The 22,072-nt window shown below is 38.0% G+C and overlaps 1 protein-coding gene across 8 annotated transcripts in view; it reads left to right on the top strand.

Annotated features, from left to right (window-relative positions):
- Positions 1–4,964: 4,964 nt before the first annotated feature.
- The window catches only part of CACNA2D1 (calcium voltage-gated channel auxiliary subunit alpha2delta 1), a 509,130-nt gene continuing 492,022 nt past the window's right edge, over positions 4,965–22,072 (top strand). For 3 of the 8 annotated variants that reach the window (XM_043871922.1, XM_043871923.1, XM_043871925.1), the window contains exon 1: positions 4,969–5,393. In XM_043871922.1, the coding sequence (XP_043727857.1) occupies positions 5,299–5,393 (95 nt within the window). In that variant the 5' untranslated portion in view covers positions 4,969–5,298. Of the gene's footprint in view, positions 5,394–22,072 lie in introns of all 8 variants that reach the window. The other 5 variants (XM_043871918.1, XM_043871920.1, XM_043871919.1 and 2 more) reach the window with 3 other exon arrangements.

Consider the following 22,072-nt stretch of genomic DNA (forward strand, 5'->3'; position numbering starts at 1 on the left):
TGCAAGCTATCTTTAGTATTGTTCTGTTCTTAGTTTTAGAGGTATAAAATGTTGAAATATTACTGATTTAATTATGAAAAAACAATAGAATATTTGATAGCATATGACAATATCCTTCAGCCTATTAGGCATTACAGTATTTCTTTCCCAAATTACCATAAACCCTATTATATCCCACCACCTTATGTATCTTGAAGAAAATACTGTTATTATATAAAAATGTTTGCTCTATTGATTTTCCAATGTTTCCTGATACCCAAATTAGAAGTTTATATCTCCCATTTATAATAAGGTAGTAAAAAAGACATCATATCACTGTTGTCGATAGAATATGGTATTTTAACTCTTAAGTTTATCTTCTTTGTACTAACAGTTGGCATTTTAATCATCTAAATCTAAAATATGTGGCTCCAAAGTCAAATGATTGATCTTTTATTTTCTATCCCATGCTCATTATTTCAGCAGGAGAAATTCCTAGCAACACCCTTTTGTGGTGCTTCTGTGGGCACTCATCTAATTAATTACCTTATGTGTACAGAAAGTGAATTTGACCCCTAACATATCCAAATGTTTATAGAAATATGCTGGGATATAATGGTGTTTTACTATGTAAAGTACATTAAAACACCCAGTGTCAGAAAAATAATATAAAAAATGATTTTTCCTTTCTTTCTTATGGAAGGCTACATCCATGAAATTAAAAAAACCAAGCAAAAGCACCAAGAGTTATTAGCTTTGATTATTTCAAATGTTACTATCTACTTCTCATTAACCACTGCACATTGTGTTTTTGTTGTTAGTGAATACTTGGATAAATAACTGAATTGTCTACATTCCTTTGTCTCTGTTGGCCTAAGTAAATGGATTCTATATACCTTGTGCTATAAATTATAGTTCAAACAACAAACTCCACCTCTATTTATGGAGAAGGATCTTACTATGAAATCTAGATTTTGTAGTCTGAGTTTTGTTTTTTTAAATTGAAAGTCATACTGTAGATGCTGACTTTTTCTGAGATGTGTTTGAGTTTAACGGTGGAGGGAGAGGAAGAGCAAAAATAAAACAAAAACGAATGAAAAATTCTATGATTAGCAGAGACTGAGAAATAGAATGGCCTAAAGCCATTGCTTGTTGAAGATACAATGGTATTTTAAATACAAAAGCTTATTTTTCTACACACTTAAGTTAGTAATAAATTTGCTAGCAAGAGACTCGATGGGCAAATGATAAACTTCCAATAAATACTTTCAACTGTTACTTTGTGTCCATTTTAGAAACAAAGGTATTTCCTCAAAAGCTTAATGTGGTTTTCTATCAACAGGTGTGTTATTTAGGCCAAGGAAAAATGTCTTCTAAATATTTGTCTTGATTTTAGGAAATATTTGACCGTATTTGTTCATCTAAGACAGTGTCTGTTCCATATTGCTTTGTATCATGGCCTCTATGTGCTTCTTCAGTTTAAAAGTACTGAATGTGAACGCTGACTTAAAAACCACTACACACTCTCTTAACCACTCTCCTGGGAATTGATGCTTCTGAGTTGCTTTCTTTCCTATTCCCATCTCCTGAAAACATTCCCCAAGGACACAAATAGCGGAAGCTTTCTTTACATTTGTCTTTAACTTTGCTTTCCTCAGCACACATCTGTATAAGGCAGCATGACAGGACCTCAAATCAGAAGTATTTCTGATGTGATTCTTCCATATATATTGATCTCAGAACCAGGTCATTTACTCTATTTGCATATAAAAAAGAAGGCCTTTTGTCACAATTTTTCCCTTAGTTTTCTAGATATGACAAAAAACTAAAAATTCATCATTTCCTTTAAAACTTTTCTAACTAAGGAGGATTATTTTCCTTTCTATTGTTTGTATGTGTCTGTACATGAGAGGGGGGAAAGTGGGGGGAGGAGAGGCCATTTTTAGAATTTCTTTGTCCTTTTCTTAATCTCAAATGTTGAAGAAATTAGATTTGACTTACTGAAAAATAAATAATGGAAAGCATGCTCATACATACATAGAAAAATATAGGAACATCCAACGGAAACAGAATTTTATGCTAGCAATACACATAGTATAACCTAAAACAAAAAGGCAGAAAGAGGGAACATTTTATGGCTGTTCTATTCATATTGTTCTTTGTTCATTCTTAATTAATAAAAATGAAATGTATATGAACAAATTAAACATTTACATATTATAGCAATTGATAGTTAGCTAAAAGTGACAGATCATAAATATGTTATGAGTAAAAGTGCTCTGCATGAAATCTTTAAACTTTATTAAAGGAATGATTAAATACAGACATCATCTAACTTTTCATTAATCTTTACTTTCTTTTTAGAATATTTCCTCCTAAATGAATAGTAGATACTGGTTTCTTACATCTTGCTCACTTAAAGCCCATAATTCAAGTTTTATCATCAATCCTTATGGTATATAAACATTTTATCTTGAATGGCAAATTTTGGTGACTTAGCAAAATTTTATTAAAATTGATAGGCTATGATCTAATCATGAAATTTTCCAAAATAACAGAACTGGACAGAAACTGTACATTATAGAATGCTATGGTTAATCAATTGACACATAATACTGTATTGTGAAAATGGTCTTAGTTTAGTTTTCATACAAAAGAAACAAAAGCCACATTTTGAATATTATTAAAAAGGTTTAGATTGATAAAAAGCAATTAACACAACAGAGGATTAAGCAATGATTTAGGATTACACTTGACAATCAACCCCGTCAGAAAGAATTGTAGATGTAATTTCTTTCTTCAACAGCTTCAGAAATGAGAGAGCACAGTGTTTCATCAGAGTGATCCAAAGAAATTGAGATTTGGCTCAAAGGCCAACGAAGTTAATAATGAAGGCTGACTACCTTCTCGAGAAGTTTATTACATTCTTTTATTCCTTAAGCTCTTTTTCTTAAAGATATAAAATTGGAAATGGTGTACCTTAGTAGGAAGTCTGAAGTCATTACTGAAATAATTATTTCAGAATTTATTAAAATATTTTTCTGCAGTGTGGCTATTATGATACCAACATATCATGTAGACAGTAATGGGCATTTGCTTCTGCCATTCTTAATTCCCATGCTGGGGAAGAAAATTTGCTTTTTAATCATTAAAAATTGGGGGAAAAAAAAGATGGACTTTACTATTTAGTTATCTAATTTTGGCATGGAAAGCTATCTATGGTTATATAAAGTATCTTTGTGAGCTGAGTTCTCAGTCCTGTTCCATCCCATCCCACTTCATCGCTCATTTGCTGGCTCCTGCTGCCACATTCTCTTGGTTTAGCATAGAACAAACTAAGTCAAGTCACGGCGGGGTGCCTTTTGTGAGGTCACTCAGAATAAGAGAAAAGAAATAGAGAGCAAGATAGATATGTACAGAATTAAAGAAAACAATAAGACACGCGCGCGCGCGCGCACACACACACACACACACACACACACACACCCACACGAGAGAGGTTAAGAGGAAGGAAACATCACTGGGTCAAGAATCATAAAATCACATCGCATTTTAAAATGTTGCTATTAAGTATTAATAGTCTTCTGTTTGAGCAGATTGCCTTTAGAGAGATGACAAATCAATTCCGAATTAATAAGGGTCTTTCTGTTTTCATAATCTCAAGAAACTAGAGAAGGGCTAATTAAAAAATCCCAGGCCTCCCCATAACAACTTTTATGCATATACAGGATATCCCCCCTCCCCCCCCCCCCCCCCCAATCAGGAATGGTGTCAAAGTGCTCTAATACACTACTAGAAGGGGCTTAATGATTTAAGGTGTTCAGGGAAACCTGTTCATCTGGTGCACCAGCTCCTTCCTGAAGGACGCCTGTGTGGTCCGAGAGGCCTACGCAAGACCCACCTGTTTTTCCTACCAGAAGGCCTGGGCACGCCGGCCTGCGGATGCAGGTGAAACTAGTCTGTACTGCAGTGCTATTCCCTAGCTTTCTCCCTCAATTCCTCCTCCATATTTTAGGCGCGTTTCGCAAATTGCCACCTGTTTCTGCTTACCCTTTTCATGCCTTCATCCGGACCAAGTGAACGTGTTTTGCAGCAACCTTGTCAGGGCAGGGCAGACCACAGGCCAGACCAGGGCACTTGGGGGAATTTGGAAGTAGTACGATGCTTTTCTCGCGGCCCAGTGCTCCTCGGGTATAGAATCTGTCCTTCCACCCCTCGGTCCTAACCTAACACATGGCCAGACTAGGAAGATTTTACAGCCTCGGGTCCTTCTCTGATTGTCCTCAGCCCGGACTTGCCAGGTCTGTCTTGCCAGGTGAGAGGTACCTGGGCGTCGGGCCGCGCTGCCACAGTTGGCCCTCGGCCTCGCCGGAGGCTGTAGCCTCTGGCACTCCAGGGCAAATAAATAGTGCCACCTGGTAGGGAGTCAAAAGTGGTGCTTTAAAATGCAAATATAAACCCCTCCTACACTCGTTGTCAAATCACGGCCCCACGACTGTCAGGCAGGCAGCGGATTCTGCGCCTGGGAGAAGGGCCGGGGGAACACTGCCTGCCTGGGAAAAATAACCCCCGAAGACGCGAGCCAAGTGCTGGGCCGGAGCCCCGGCTGCCTGTGGACACCCCCCGGGCGGCCAGCGGTCCCCTGGGAGCTCCGCGGGGCCCGCCCCGCTCTCGCTCCGCACGCCGGGCGGCGGGAGCAAGCCGGCGCCGACTTTGGGAGTTCCTTTCTGCCTTGTATGGAGGGCCGCTCCAGCCCGTCTCCGCCCGAGTGCTCTGACGCCCAGCCCTCCCGCTGTCCACCCCCAGCCACCCTCCTCTGACTTGCCCGGAGAAGCCAGACGAAGCCTCCCTCTCTGCCACAAGTCTCCCCGTCTGCCATCCCCCATCCCGGCAGCCCCCCCCCCCCCCCCCCCCGGTGCCGTCAGCCCTCCTCCGCCCCCGCCTCCGCCCCCCGCCTGCTCCACGGCAATCGGGGGAATAAATCAGGGAGGAAGCCGAGAGGGAGCGAGAGCGCGCCAGCGCCGGCAGGCTCGCCCAGGTCTGTTTCCAAAGTCGCCCTTGATGGCGGCTGAGGCGCGGCGGCTGCGGCGCGGCGCTGCCGACGCGCGCTAGTGGGTCCGCCCGCCGCCCCTTCCCCCGCGCCGGGCTTAGCCCCTGCGGCACCCCCGCGCCAGCCCGCGCCCCGGCCACCGCCTCGGCCGCGCCAGCCCGCGGACGCCTGTGGGCCGGGCGGACCCTGCGCCTTCTCCTCCCGCGGTTTCCAGCACCGGTCCTTCCCCCGGCTGGGGAGGGAAGCGAGATTGATCTTCGATCGCGAAGATGGCTGCTGGCTGCCTGCTGGCCTTGACTCTGACACTTTTCCAATCTTTGTTGATCGGCCCCTCGTCGGAGGAGCCGTTCCCTTCGGCCGTCACGTAAGTGCTCGGGCCGGGCCAGCGGGGCGGAGAGTGCGGGCCGAGGGGTGCCGTGGAAGTAGGACGGGGGCTCGGTTCCCGAGTTGAGGGGCTTTTCTGCTCGTGGGGGTGGGGAGCGAGCCGGGCTGGGATCTGGAGAGGCCGAGCGGGAGGTGCGCGCGGCTCTTCGCCGGAATGCGCACGGAACCGGCGCCTCGGGAGCCTCGGCGGGGCCGGGCTGTCCCAGGAAAGGTTTGCTGACGACTCGCGGCACCTCAGCCCATCTCTAAAAGGATTCCTTGGACTTAAAGAGTTTAGCGGCACCGTGGGAAAAAGTTTCCAGCCACATACCCGCTCTCATCAAACCGACTCCAGTAAAAAGTTGTGTTTGGGTAGGGCATTTTGCAAATAAGTAACTGCAGGCTGGCCTGGGTAGCATGGACTTCTCCCGTACTTGGCCTCTGAGATGCTAATTGCTGTGGTATCCAAACTCGTTTAGGTCCCAAATTACTGGGCGCACTTGACAGCCGTTCTGATATGATGATGCTTGCCCCTCGCGGCAGAGGTGCTGTCCACCCCAGGGGCTCGCAGGAATTGGGACCCTGCCATGCAACCTCCCTCACCCTCTATTTGAAACAGTGCCGGCAGACACGCGGTTCCTGTTGTTAGAATGAATAGAACCCTCTATTCCTTGGGGGGGGAGGGACTGAGCGTTTTCCAGAGCCTCCTGCAATTTTTCTCTTATTTTTAACATTTCTAAAATAGCTTAAGAAAACCTCGCTGCTGTTCTGGAAATAGAGTGTTTGAAGGTAGCTGTATAGTCACACGGCAGGAAGGGAGTGGAAAATAATAATTCTCTCGTGTTGGAGAAAGGAATCAAAGTCAGTGGCACATAAAAACATATACATATTTTAAAATGTGCTGAATAGCCTATTAGGCATTCTGGGAAAGCATTTATTTTGGTTGTTGAAGCTACTTTAAAGCTTGTAAGAGTAGGTAATGGTAAGTGGATGAGTCACTTTAATGCATTTTACATAACAAAACAAAGCCCAAGGTAGCCTTCCCGGTATTTTTGCTGTTGGGAATTATTTGCTGTCCTTTGTTGGCAGAGTGCTGAAAACTGGAGTTTTTGGTGGATACTGGCCTTAAATCTTCACTAGTTGATACCCTGCAGTTATTATTTAAGATTCAGCTTAAAGTATTTATTGCATTAGGTGTCAGTGCAAGAACCCGAAGGATGCACATTCTAACCTGGAGAAGGGGAGTGTCTAATATTTTTGTCATGATTTACAGTCATGTTCTTTTTTAGATAATCTTCCATAAAAATAATAGCAGATCCTTTTTGTTATGAAGCAAAAGGGTAGATGCCATCTGTAGATCTTCCTTTAATTGGCAGCATATTCCAAGCGGATATTTTGAAACGTATTTTGAAAAGAGTAAGAATTACACTAAAGATGCTTCAACATTATTCACTCATTAAGAAATTACACTTTTATTTTTTTTTAAGTCTTTTCGTAGCTTGGCCTATAAATTGAAAACTGAAGTGAGTCGCTTGAGTTTTGTGTCAAAGAAGTGGCGCTTTAAAAAGGAGTCAGTGTGTTCAGTTTACAGATTTTTAAAATGTTATTTTTAACTGGCAGTTTATCAATATTTCTATCATTTGGAGGGAGTGCATCATCACACCATAGGGGAAAACTATGACTTTTAAAGATACAACAAAATACAATCTTTTATTCCTGAACAGACCATGGTAAAATATTAATGTAAAAGATCCTTGTTGTAAGGACATCTGCAATAAGTGTTTTCCCAAAATTAAAATAGCTAAATTTTCATGGTCAGAAATTCACTAAAGATAAGAAAGAAAGTGAATAGTTGGCAAAAATAGGAATTAGAAAGCCACAATTTCTTTTCTTTCAAAGGATTTTAAATTTATTTTCTAACAATGAAAATTTGAGATATTTGTAAATAATTTGAAACATTAATTATTTTGTAAAAAAAAAGACTTAATGAAAGATTTTGTATATATCAGTCTCTTGTAGGAAATACTATTTTTATAAGGCTTCTGCATCTTTAATTATTAATTTGAAAGTCAGTCATTTCTCCTTATCTTCTGAGGAAGATGTACTTCATGTTAGATTTCTGAATAAACTTTATGAAATTAAAAAATATGTAGCCTTAATTATATCATGATGCAGTGCCATTTGCTTTTCTTGCAAAAAGAGTTCATATGGTGTATTTATCAGGATAAATCTCAAATCTTTAGGAAAAATTCCAAGTTCATTAGAAACTCAGTCCAAAGATTATAGCATCACTAAAGACAAATTATTGTGCTTGTCTATATACATTTTTCATTAGTAAATTCTTTTGGTTTTCTTGATCATTCATTCTAGTTTTTCCAGAAAAAAGTAATATAAGAAATTTTTTATCATCAGAAGAGGAAAGAGTATGCTACTAATACAGTATAAAATTCATTATACACTCATTGGAGTGGGATCTGAATTAGAATTAGTAATACAAAGTTTTTTGTTTTGTTTTTTAGAATTTTTACAATAAGGGCTTAAATATAAAACATAAATATTCTAAATATTTTCTTTAATTTTCTCTGGTTTAACATACATTCTCATATAGCATATTCTGAATTAAAATAGTGATTAAATTGTTCTAAGAGTTAACACTAAAATAATTTTTTTTTTTTTTCAGACAAAGGGAAGAATTTTGATACCGTTCTTTTGCTAGTTTAGGTGTTTTTTTTGGAAATGATTGTCTTAGTAAGGTGTGAAACATAAATATGCCATATGGTTGCAGCCACCTCATGCATATTGGTTTGTATATAAATGGAAAATACATAATTTTCATCTTACAGTATGCACATGTTATATTGATAGTTTAAAATGTAGTTTTCTAAAAGGGAGTTCTCCCTTGTTCTAGAAATAATTTGGCTCATATGTGAAAACACTTCTATTTTAAAACTCAGAGTATTATGTATGGTAGCCAGTATTGTAATGTTAATTTGAATTTGACAGTTCTAATTTTAGAATCTATTTACAAATCCAATTTTTTAAAAAGGAACATAGTTATAACTACTATTCATTTCAAACTTTTATCTCGTCATATCAAAATGACAATATGTCCATAATAATTGGCTGAGAGCCCATTGGCATATGGGGATTTTTAATATATTTAAACTATATAGTGGGATAAATATATTGCTAAGAGTTACAGGATCTATAGGAAATATAGCATCTCATAAAAGAACAGTACCTTGGGGTTTAAGTACTTAGTTTATAAATTTTTTAACCATTAAGAGACAAATTTATATTTAAAGACTGTTAAAAATATTTTCATTGGAATGGATGTCTTTTTCATGTATTAGAAGTGATATAATTATTCTTATTTGGGCTTAATGATTTTAATTTGCATACTATATATGAACAAAATGTACCTTATAATAAAATACGAGCTAATATATTAGCTTGTAAAATAAAACCTAACAGTGAACATTAATAAATCCTTTTCTCATATCTTTGTTCTCATCAGCTTCATCACATGACAATATTTTTCCACAGGTGTATCTTTAAAGTATGAAACAATAGATACATTTTTCCAGATGAGTTGTAACATATTAAATTTTTAGTGGGTATTAAATTTTAGTGGGTATATGTGTAGTTGTTTGGATTGGCATTTGAATAAACATTAGATAGGTTGAAACGAATATAGTCTAAACATTTTGGAAAGGTACAAGAATCTAAGCTTATTATGATTTATAAAAGGAAATAAAATGTGCCTTTATTATTTTTCTTTGGCTTTCACCAATTTTAATTAAAAACATATAAAATCAGATAGAGTCTGTAGCAAATTGTTCATTGTGAAAATAGGTAAAATTTTACCATTTTCTTCCTTCAAAGAACTCTTGCTTTGTAGACAACTTTCCAGTGTTTCTCCTACATTGATGTGTTGTAAGGTTTTGCAACAACATAAATAACACATGCAAATTATGTATTCAGATTTACTGTTTATATTTAGAAGTATATATTAATAAGAAATAACAATGCATTTAGAAATTTTAAAATTAATGCAGAAATTATGCCCATAACAAACTGTATTATTTAATTAGTGTGTTCTCTGAAGTATCACTATATACAACACATACACAGAAATTTCTTGTTAGTTTTCAGTACTGATGCGAATATCCAAGAAAGTAATCTGTTCTTCTGAATTCATATCTTGTACCTAATGTGTGTCGTCAAGCTTTTTAGAACCTTAAAGGGGAGATTTAAGTGGTTACATTGAAATATTTTAGGCAGTTGTCCAGTTTATTGATTTCATTCAGTGTATTCCATGTGTGGACATAATCAACCCTCACATGAGCATATTTGGATGAAAGTTTGGGAAAAAAAATCAGAATTTGTTTCAGTATTTCTAAAAAGTAACATTTCATTGCTATTCAGGTGACAGCTTCCATCATTTGTAGTAGAAGAACTGTCTGTCCTAGTATTTCAAAAAGCATGTAAGTTGCTGGTAATGTGTAACTGATCTCTGTTCTATGACATCTATTGCACGTTTACCTAAGGCATATGGTATGTATCAGGCACTGTGTCACACTGTGTCAGCCAGTCTTTCTTTTCCTGGACTGTTCTACATTGTACTACAACTGTTCGCTAGGCTTTCATATGGTGGCTTTCCAATAAACTTGAAACTGCACGAGATAGTCAACCGTGTAACTTACACATGGTTAGTTTTCTTCTGTGTGCACAAAACTTGGAAATTACTGTGTCATTGTTGTTTACAGAGTTTAAGGGAAAAAAAAGATTGACTCAGTGTCAATTGAGATGAAAATGGTAGCACTTTGTGAAATACACTGTATTTACTACCTTTTTTTGAGGGTTTAAAATATATTAGCATTGCATCATTATATAATTTGTATAGTTTATCTTATTATAATATTATATTTAATACATAGTATTTTATGTCTGTCTATATCTTTATGTATCTTTATCTCTATATGTGTGTGTACACACCTGTTTTTTTTTTCTTAATTCTTCAAGTCGCTTGTTAGGGTAGAAGAACCTCAGTAAGATAAGTTTATTAACAAAGGTGCATGCTGAAAAAGTCCCTGCCAGTCCACAACTGTTTGTAGGAAGTAAATCTCATTCAGAATATTTTTATAACAGCAACATTTAAAAATATTTCATGAAGAGAGTTAGATGAACTATTCAAAATGTTCAGGTCCTGTTAGACAAGTTATTAACACAATTGATGAGTGACAAAAGAAATGTGGTTCTAAAGATAGGCTTACTGTCTTTTAGACAAAACAAAAGGAGGAAGAGACTATTGCACTTGAACTGTTGAGTGCTTATTAAAAGGTCTTTGCGTGCTGAGCAATTTTATTTCTACCATTTAGATATAGGATACTTGAAATTTTTAAGAATTAAACATCTGGTGCACCATGTTTTAGGGGTTGAAGGATAAATGTGCACAGGTTTTAAAATTTTGTTCATAAAATGTAAACTTTTCTTTCTTATAGGCTTTATATAATTTGTGGTAATTGAATTCCATTGCTCCTTTAAAATTTGCAATTTACATAGATTCTAACAAGATCTTAAGGAAAAGATTGACATTGTGGCCTCAACAAACTGGCATACTTTTACCGTTAATTTCAATAATACAGAATCAGGCTGTTATATATGAAGCAATATTTAAAGGTCTCTTTGAATATGAATGTGGGATATTTCTGGCTCAATGTTATTTTAACATTTGCTTCTGCTGATTTTTTTAACCATATGCTTCTGTTGGATTAAAAAAATTAGGATACATTTTAAATTCTATATCATAAGTGGAGGAACAACTTAAGCTAGAAATGATGGCAATGGAAAATAATGGTGTTGCCCATTTTAAATGATTCAGATTTGGGAATAATCTGTTTATCTGAAGTTCTTTTCCCTGAGTACTTAAAATTTTATTGCAGTAGTCTCCTGGCAAATTATGAAAAAACAATTCCTGTATTCTTTTATTCAGATAATTAGTTGCTAATTCTTCTTTCTCTCTTCCTTACCCGCCCCCCACACACAATTAGTATTAGTCATACTTGATTTTTATTTGTGCATAATGTCAAATCAATTGGAGAAAAATTTTTTGATTTGTTTTCCATCAGGTTACCTGTAACCAGACCTCAATCTTGGGTCCTTCAGACTTGAATTTTCACTCTCTGTTGCAGGTTAGAGGTTTCGATGCATAAATAGATCTGTGATACATTATAAGTACTTTCATCAGAATTGTCAGATAGTTTGGACTATTGTTGCTTTTGACATTTGCCCATATACTCCGGGAATAATTGGGGAAAGAGTGAGAAGAGCTGATGAGAGTGTTCTCTGACGAAGGTACATACTGTCAGGCTATATAAAAGGATGGTCAGACATTAACAGTGTTTTATTTTGAGGGTCAAGGGAGGAATGGCTCAGAAAAATAAATGCACTTAGGCATCCTGGAGAAAAAAAAGTTTTAAAAAAGGAATCAAAAGGCGTGGTGGTGAATATGCTGTGAGGAATGGTATGTATTTGAGTGGAGGCAGACAAAGGAACCCTCAGATATGTGAGGTGTGAAATTAAAGATGCTAATGGTGGCGGTTGATTATTTTATTTTGCTTTTATTTTCTTCTTTTTTCCCCCATTTTCCATGTGAGCTTGGTTATCCTGGAAATGCTGTTTACTTCACGTATTTGATTTTACTGACCTAAATATTCATATATTGGAAATTAACCTGAGAAACCAAAGACAATAAAGTTGTCTAGATTTAAAAAAATAGAAGCAATTAAACATTCTTTTTTTTTCTTAATAAAACCTTGGGAAAATGGAGTTCATTGGATAAGACATATTGGTGTAATACTTTATCAAAAGCTTAAATACTAATAAGAAAATTGTAGTAAACTTCCATTAGATTATAAGAAATGAAATATCTTGAAGGTTATAGGCTTCTATGTAGTACACTGAAGACTATTTAGACCTCTGAGTACATAGTACATCTTATTTTTTAAAAGAATAATTTTGATTTATGCTGTCTCTTTTAACAACTTCACAGATTTTTAGCATCAAATGTAATTTAATTTGACAATTAATGCAGTTACTGTTATCTAGAGCAAATTATGTACTTCACTGAGTTACATGCTGGGAATCCAAATTGAGGAAGAGCATACCCAAGGAAGACATTCCCAACTCCAGGCTGACTGTGAAGCAGGGAATCTAACAGAGCATGACCAGGGAAAAACACATAGCGTGGTGAAGAAGTGCCCACGGGTTGTTTCACGTCAGGCATGGGACTCCTGGGTGTGAAGAGAGGTTCAGACTGAACCATCAATCCGAGGCTAGGTTATCCAAGTTTTGCATCTGAGTTATCTTCTCACGTGACCCGAAGGGGTGTTGGGCAGTGTGGTAGCCCAGCGCTGTTTTCTCAAACAAATTTGGTTTTCATCCTAAGACTTTGTAATTAAAAATAAAAGTCATAGGTTTTAAATCATAGTATGTGGGAGACGGATTAAAGAGGACCATTATTCAGAGGGACAGTGGGAGCAGTTAGTAGACTCTTGCAGCATCCTAGAGCGAGAAAGGCTGAAGGACAAAGAGAATGGTGGCCGTGGGAGAGCAAAGCAGAGATGAAACGTCATGCAGAGGTTATAGGGTTGGGGGAAACAGGAAGAGAGTAGTGTTAGAGGTGGCTCTAAGGTCTTTATTTTTAAAATTTCGTTTATGTTTGACTGTGCTGAGTCCTCATTGCTCTCCGTGGGCTTTCTCTAGGTGTGGTGAGTGGGGCCTACTCTTTGTTGCAGTGCATGGGCTTTGGTCTTAGAGCATGGGCCCTCGGGTACACAGGCTTCAGTAGTTGGGGTACATGGGTTCTAGAGCGTGGGCTCAGTAGTTGTGGTGCTTGGGCTTACTTGCCCCATGGCATGTGGGAATCTTCCTGGATCGGGGATTGAACTCATGTCCCTGGGATTCTTAACCACTGGACCAGCAGGGAAGTCCTCCAAGCTCTTTAAAAGGTAACGCAGAAAGAATAGCAAGTTGATGGTGAATGAGGTAACATGCTCACTGTTGGGCATTTTGACATTGAGGCATCTCTATAAATGACTATTAAGCTGTTAAGAAATACCTATCTGAAGGGGATTTGGAGGCAAAATAAGTATCTTTGAAAATGGATCCATCCATTTATTTAGAAAATACCTATTTAGTATCTTTCATGATAGGTACTGTGAGTTTCAAAAGGTGAATCTTGATCTACAATTTCATTTTGCAGAGAGGTCGACAATGGGCCCTTTAAGGAAGTCATCAGACCTTTGCTGACATGACAGCAATTTCAGCAGCATGTTTTGGATGCAAGCATGGCTTCCGTGCCTTGAAGAGTTGGTGTGTGTGTGTGGTAGTTGTCCGACTCTGTGACTCCATGGACTGTAGCCCTCTAGGCTCCTTTGTCCGTGGGATTTCCCAGGCGAGGCTCCTCTGTCCATTGGATTTCCCAGGCAAGAATACTGGAGTGGGTTGCCATTTTCTTCTCCAGGGAGTCTTCCTGGCCCAGGGATTGAACCTGGGTCTCCCACATTGCAGGCAGATTCTTTGCCGTCTGAGCCACCAGGGAAGCCGTGAAGAGTGAAAATATGAAGGCAGCAAGTGCAGATTCTTTCAAGGAACTTGGCAATGTGAGGAAAGGGAGAGAGAGAGCAACTTTAGAGGAAGATGGAAGGGATTTGGCATTCTTTTGTTTTGCTTAAAGAGTAGGAGTTATAATAGGTTACTTAGGACTGCAGGTAATAGAAAACTACAGGAGTATCTTGAACCAAAAAGAGAGATATTTTTCACCGGTAGTTAAACTGGATGCTCAGTCATGGGAATCAGCAGGAGGAATATGCCCCCAGTTGCAGAAATGGGTGGAGCTGTTATCAGGATCATCTCTTGTGCTAGCCTCTGGTTTTCTTTGTCTGACTCCTTACTCTTCCCTTTCCCTCCTGAGGCTTTATCCACTTCCTGAAGCTCATTTTGTTGAACGGCTGTGAGGGTTTACAGTTTTCCCCCATTGAAACTTTGAACCAGCTTGAGACTAGAATCCTAGTCCAAAACATAGCCTGCTAAAGAAGATGTGTTGGTAATCTGAATATGGGTCAGATAGTCATTTATAGCCTGTTCATTTGAGATCAGGAGATGGGATTTAAAAAGGATTTTGGTTGCCTGAGCTTGGGTCACTTCTCACACCCTTGTCAAATCTCATTAGAAGCAATTGCAACAGGCCAATTGCTAGTACCATGGATAGAGAAAGAGGCAGTTCTTACAAAAAGGCATCTGCTGGGTGGGAGAGGTTGTAGACAACTAAATAAGTATTACCAGAGGGAAATTTGAGCATATCAGAGGAGACCAAATGGCAGAGAGATGAAAGGGATGAGAGAGGCCATGATTGATGGGTGAATGTTCTGACCAAGGCAGGTGAGAAAGGGATCAAGACTGAAAACAATGTCTTACAAGGTAACTTTTGAAATATGAAACAGCCCTGAGAATTAAAACAGATGGTTGGAATATAGGATACATGCACTTTTAATTTACTGGAGATGTTTTTGGAGGATTGTTCCAAATTATATATTCCGTTCTCAAGAAGACATGACATTCAGAAATGTAATAAATGCACATTAGTAATGTTCACATTTTAAGATATACGGACCAGAGTTTTTCTTTTCTTGGTAGTAACAAGACTCTAGTATGTCACTGTGTTTCTTTTGGATACAGCAATATTTGTTTCTTTTTTGTGTTTCTTTTTCTTTTCTTTCTTCTTAAAGTAGAGATTATCATCCTGAAGATCCATGTAGTTTTGCAAAATGTCATTGGTTTTAATAAGTGTATATGCTTATGATAGAAAGATGTTTCAGAAGTATCAAGAAAGAGGAAACAAACAAACAAACAAAAAAACCAAATAGTTCTTGTTTGGGGCAATTTACCATTATTTCACGTATAGAGTTTTTGGCAGATAGGGATGGTTTACAGCCCTGCTCTGCCTGTGCTTCCCTCCACCTCCCAACCCCATGTCCATTCTTTGGCAGAGGGCAGAAATTTGAATTGAAACAAGATTGTTTAAAAAAAAGTGCGTTTGATAACACAGCAAACCACTGACAGAATACTCCAGCAGAGCCTGTCCCTGGTCAACCCATACAGAGGCATCTCAGGTCTCTTGGAGGTCTGAAAATCACTGGCAACTGCTATCTCAGCAGTTCTCTGAGTTTCCGAGATGACTGAATGAATGGTTAGGATCACAAATGCTGGCAGATCTAAGAATCAGTCTTGATCTCATTGGTCCCACTGCAGTGTGAAAAAACTACCCTTGTGGTCTGTAACAAGAGAAGAGGAGAATCAGAGTGCATATTTATTTCCATTTTGCGACTTTACTCTTTTTTTCTCTTCCATAGGTAGTCACAGTTTGCGGAAACTAATTTTGATGTCTCTACCTGCAGAATGTCTGGACACTAATAATTACTCACAGCTATCTTTCAGTTATTGTGATATTGCTTTCTATAATTTAATTTTTGAGCTCTCGAATGCCAGGCACTGTGAATTAATACTGTGCTTATTTTTTAACCCATCTAACCTTTAAGTCACTCCTTTAAGATAAGTATTATCCCTATTTTATAGGTGAGGAATGTTAAATTTTGAGTGTGAAGGAGTTTTGAGTTTTTTTAGGAATCAAGTTTGACCCCAAGCAGCTCAATTTTAGAGTCCTACACTTACCTGCTATACTTTGCTGCCTTTCCCTGGCAGTACCCTGGATGTCTTTGCATCCATTATCTTACCTGTTCAATTTGTGACTGGCTGCATATTCTAGCAAGGAGGTCAAGGTGGAAAAGGAGTCAGTGTAAAGTAGAGCAGAATTAACAGTAAGTCCAGTTCCTCTATCTGCAGATCAAGGGTAATATTAAGCTAATCTTGAATCATGATATTCCATTATGGGGATCACATGAGAGGATGCATTGGGAACCTTGAAGGACCATTTTAGAGCCAGGCTTTATTATTTGTACCATATATTATTTTTTCTGCCTTCAAGAGGTCATGAATCGATGCCGAAGGGTTAGTGAGCTAGATTATTGTACTAATACATCATTTGGGCCAACAGAAAAAACTGAAATGAATGAGAAAAGGGATGCTTAGCTGGCCTTAAAAATGTCTCTTCTTAGAAGTTGTTTATCCTTAAATGACAAAGAGGAAATGAGAAGAGATGCCGTGGACTCCAGTGAGGGAAGTGTTCTGTCTCTAGGTTCAGGACACAACCTATATCTTAAAAGGGACTGAAAGAAAGCAGGGCCTCAAGGGCTTTGATGTGCTTCGTCTTGGCATTTCAGCCGGCACCTGTTGTATGAGTTCTGTGCCACGGGAGGTTGAGTCTATTTTTAAACGTCATAATTTTGCCACTGATAACCTCTCATTGTCAAGATGGGTGTTATCAGCTTCAAGACAGAATATTTGAAAGGGAATAAAGCAGTCTATGATGTTTATAGAAATGATTCCAGACAACCCTGAAAACTGAACGAGCACAGAATAGTAAAATTGAGACCAGTTGCATTTTTAGCAACCAACACAGAAGTCAGAAAAAAAAAATCTGCCAAGAGCATACTGAAAAAGGCCAATTTTTTTCGTCTGACTCATCCATCTGATGATTAGTTAAACTCATTGAATCCTACCCCTTCACTTTACAATATAAATGGAGGCTAGCCTTTCACAAATACTTTTCCCATTTTGGTAGAAATAAAACACTTAAATTTCTGCTGCACATTTTTGATCAGTTTATGGAGGGAAGAGATGTTTTGGATGAAACTGTGTTTTAATACCAACGACTAATGAGCACAACTTGAGGATAACCATTGAAACAATAAGTGTTCCAGTGCCAGGAACCTGCCTTCTTATGGCAGTCATTTTGACATTTGCTACAGAAAGGAATGTGTAAAATTCTTATGATGTCTGTCACTTTAAAAATACCAACCCTTCTTTGCCATTACATTACATTAGAATTGACTTAAATCTGCATCTGTGAAAATGTTAGGAGAGATAAACAAATGGGCCATGTGAAGCCTCAGGAGGATGGGCACAATGAGGGGTGTGCAGATTGCTCTAAATTAAACATGTAGAATGCTTGGTTGTCTCTCAAAACACCTGATTTTCCTGTCGATGTAAATGTAGAAACCAGAATTAATTTTCATGAGGTGAAATTTTATTGTGCCTGTGTAGCTTATTTCCCAGGGGGTTGATCTATGGTGTTAAGATCCGCTAGTGAGTAATTGTTTAAAATTTATAGTAATACTTGATGGTAATAAATAAACATAGGGGAATGGTAACTCATCACAGAGCAAACCATGCATGATAATTAGATGAGGTCATTTATCTCCTTAAATTATCAGAGGTGACGCAACCTGTCTGTGTGGTGTGTAAAAGCCAGCTGAGACCCTGGGTGTAAATGATCAGTGACAGAGGGGCAATTTGAAGGTTGCAAACTTTGGATTTGGTCCTACACCTCTGTTTTTTTTTCTTTTTCTCTAAGTGATGTAGGTTGGCTCCTGGGATTTTCTGCTTTTGTAATAAACACAAGGATCCAAAACCTGAGTTCAGTAGGTTGCTCAGAGTCTCAATTTCATTTTTATGTTTCTTCTGAATTTTTCTATATTGCATTTTAATCTTTCTTAATTACAAAGAAATGCATGAACTATATATATAAAAAACTATACATCTATAAATGTGTATAAACATACATAGTTTATAAATATTAGATGTTGGCTCTATGCTGAGTGCCATCGAAGCTGTGTTCTTTGAGCTGACTATTAAGTACTTCTAAATTCTAGAAAGTGATCATTTGTGGTGTGGTTGTAGCCTTCCTAACCAGGTTTCCTCATCTGAACCACAAAACAGATAATGATTTTAGTGACAATTTTTTTCAGTTCTTTTTAAATGTTTCATGATTAGTACCATTCTAGAGGTATAGAGTGAAGTTAATAATGGATGCTTTTGAGCATTAGGGCTTAATTCCCTCCTGGCATTTGCTTGGTTGGCCAATAGTGTGGATTCAAAGATCAGCTTTACCATTTGAACAAGTTAACTCTTTCATTGCTAAAACTTCATAAGGTTGTTGTGAGAATTAAGAATGCTAATTCATATGAAGCATGGCACAAAAAAGCACTGGAAAATATAATTTGACTAGAAGCAAGAGAATTTAGTGGTCAGGTGAGTTGAGTTCCTTTTTGCCTCCACCCGTATCTTGTAAGGAAGAATTCCTGGCTTTAGCACTTTCTATAATTACTCATCGCCCAATCATTTCTGTACAGGTTGGTCTTAGTTGTCTTGCATTTGCATTCACGTGTCAGTTGAGCATAAATGAGATGTTTCTTGGTACCCAAATATTCCACTGCTGGTAAGGATGCTTCTGAAGAGTTCTCACCTCCAGCCCCCACATTTTAATTTTCTAGTAATCTTTCTGATAGCAAAAGTGATAAAATTTGATGTTTTCCTCCTTTTTTAACACTGTGCTATCCCCACTTGTACTTAAGTGTGGTATGGTCTCAGACTCTTTTCTTTATTTGATTGAAGGACCCACAAAGAAATATATAAGGAGGTCAGTGACCTTGCATTCTTGTGTGCAGAGAAATAATGTTAGTGGCCTATTGTCATATGAGGTTTTGGTTCTGTGAAAGAGGCCCTAGATGTTCTCATTTGATAATATATTTCTAGTAATGTTTGCAAATTGTCTGAAAATGGTAACTTTAAAGTATCAGTAATAATTGTGTGTAATATAGAATAGTGCTTTCTTTAAGATGAGCAAAAACCACCTTATATATTACCCATGGAATAAATGAATATTATGACTGTTTTTAGAAGAGTAGAACTCAATTATATTGTACTGTTTAAAATGTCTAATTTTTCAAGGAGAATTAATATTAGGGCTCATTATACATCTTAAAGTTTGAAAGAGGTATGTGTGTAGAATCACATGAAATATGGCCTTTCCTTGTGCCCAGTTGATTAGCTTTCCTCATACTAAGGAATGGAGAAGGCAATGGCACCCCACTCCAGTACTGTTGCCTGGAAAATCCCATGGATGGAGGAGCCTGGTAGGCTGCAGTCCATGGGGTCTCGAAGAGTCAGACATGACTGAGCGACTTCACTTTTACTTTTCACTTTCATGCATTGGAGAAGGCAATGGCAACTCACTCCAGTGTTCTTGCCTGGAGAATCCCAGGGACGGGGGAGCCTGGTGGGCTGCCGTCTATGGGGTCGCACAAAGTTGGACACGACTGAAGCGACTTAGCAGCAGCAGCATAGTAAGGAAATTCCTAAATGAGAGAAGTTAGAGAAACAGTTAAATCCTCATGGTTTATGCAAGAAAGATGTGAATCAGACAGTACAAAGGAGATTGAACACTGCCCATGACCACAGGTTTAAAGTATAGTGAATGAAACAAACCGTACAGAATCTTTGTAAAGGCATTTTATGTGAAGATTGAGAGGGAAAATGAATCCTTTGTTTAGAATTAAGTAATATAGACTCATTTGTTTATTTTATTTTGCTGTCTTCTATGCCGTGAGTACCACAAATTCAGTGGTTTCAAACAATGGGCATTTCTTTTTTCACAGTTTCCATGGTGATGAGTCCAGCCATGGCTTGCTTGTTCTTTCCTCAAAGCCTCACATGGTTGCAAAAAGGTGTTGACTGGCTTGCATTCCTTTCCAGGGCTGCTCTCTGCTCCTTTTTCAGGCTTTTGTGGTTGTGCATACTTACTTGTGGTTGTGGGACTACCTTCCCACTTCCTGTTTGTTTTCAGCTCTTGGAGGCCACTCACTTCCTTTCCACAGGGACCTCTCAAAGGTCTTCTCACAACCTGGCAGTTTACTCTTTCAAGGCCAGCTGTAAGATCTCTGCTCAGAAAGGGGTCCCAATCCTTCTTTAAGGACCTTCAGTTAGTTAAGTTAGACAATTTGCAGTCTTGATTGTATCTATAGAATCCCTTCTCTTTAGCCATATAACAATCATGGAAGTGACAGCCCTTCTTGATTCCAGGTGCCACCCTTACACCAGGAGAGTGGATGATGCATGCGAGCTGTCTCAGAATTCTTCCGCCCTTATTTTATTATTAGACAACCATCATATAAACACTAAAAACTAGAAAATGGGAAAACTTACTCCTTTTCACTTAAGATGTTCTCAAACTTTGAAGGAGCACTCAGATAACTATCATCATTTTTGCCTCAGGCAATCTGTGCTTTGCCACATTGGTGCTGATCCATCCCATCAGGAGTCAGGAAAGCAAATCCCAAAAGCTCGTTAACTGCTCATTACTAGTGTAGTCATAATTAGTTAGCTGAACTTTTCACCCTCTACAAAAAAGAGTTCTCTGTACTGTGGTTTAAGCCATTTTGCACAATTATTGTTAATAAATGTGTGGAAAAACTGTACGACAGTTCTTTTGTAATGTACAGGATCAAGTTACTTCTAAATTAAGGTTACATTTCATGAAATCTCAGAGATCTCCTTAAATTGTGTGCCTTTCCCTGCCTGTATAAACTAGGTGATTCTGTAAACTTAATCAGCATCTAGTTTTCCTTATATGTATTTATGGTGTGGTCATGTTTTCTAACTAATGTCCCAGTTACAGAGTATTAATGCAGGAATGTTCATATGTAACTGAAAGCATCCATGTGTGATTTCTCCTCTTCACTGAGCAGATTCAGATGAATAGCTGTGGCTTCTGCTTTTCAGTGAAAGTATTAGAAGATACTTCTTCACAGTACCTAAGTACTGGGTACTCAATAAGTTTACCTGGGGAAAAAAAGGAGGCCCCTCTTATCTTGCATGTAGGTGTGCCTTTGCTCTGTATCTTGCATGCCTACTGACTTTGTTTTAGAAGTACTGCTGATTGTCTGATTTATTTAGGATTTGTCTTGTTATACCTCTAGCACTAATTAATTTGCTAACATGACGGGATTCTGGCCAAAGTAATTGTCTGTCTAATTCAGTGCTTTTCACACTAACTGTACTAAAGGAACAGAGTTTGTTTATTTTTTGTAAGTTTCATATTCATTGCAAATGTGTATTTTTGTAGCATACAATGAAAATCAGTAGAAAAATAAGATTTAAAAAGGTATGAATTTTTGTTTTTAAATAATTATGTTCAGTAGTCATTACTTTTTCAGACTGTTATCAAAGTGTCTAAACACCCTCCATTTCTGTACTTTACCTGAGCTGGATTTGCAGAGCATAATCTGAGTAACTCTAGTTAAATTGATTTGGCTATTTAAGGTAACTAAATGTTTTCAGTTTAAAGTGGCATAAAAAGAAACAAAATTCCCCAAATTGAAAGTTTTCATGTTAAAAGATTTTTTTAAAGTGATATGTCCTACTTTAATGCTTATCTTTTATTTTGGCTATTAGATAGAAATGGCATTTTTTCTTGAAGTCATCGTAATACTTTGGCTTGGAAGGAGCTGCCAGTTTCACATTGTTACATGCTATAGTTCCTTACCTGAATTTTATGTTCTTCACAAGCACACTTATTTGACTTTTAATGTGTTTTCTTTAGAACATTTACTGTTTGCCATAGGTCTAAACATCTGCTATCAGTAAAGCAAATATTTTGGTACTGTACTGAAGTTAAATGGGCTGCATACCCTTTTTAGGACCATTTCAATAAGTCAGGAC

This window comes from Cervus elaphus, chromosome 18 (genome assembly GCF_910594005.1).
Source record: "Cervus elaphus chromosome 18, mCerEla1.1, whole genome shotgun sequence".
Taxonomy (NCBI): Eukaryota; Metazoa; Chordata; class Mammalia; order Artiodactyla; family Cervidae; genus Cervus; species Cervus elaphus.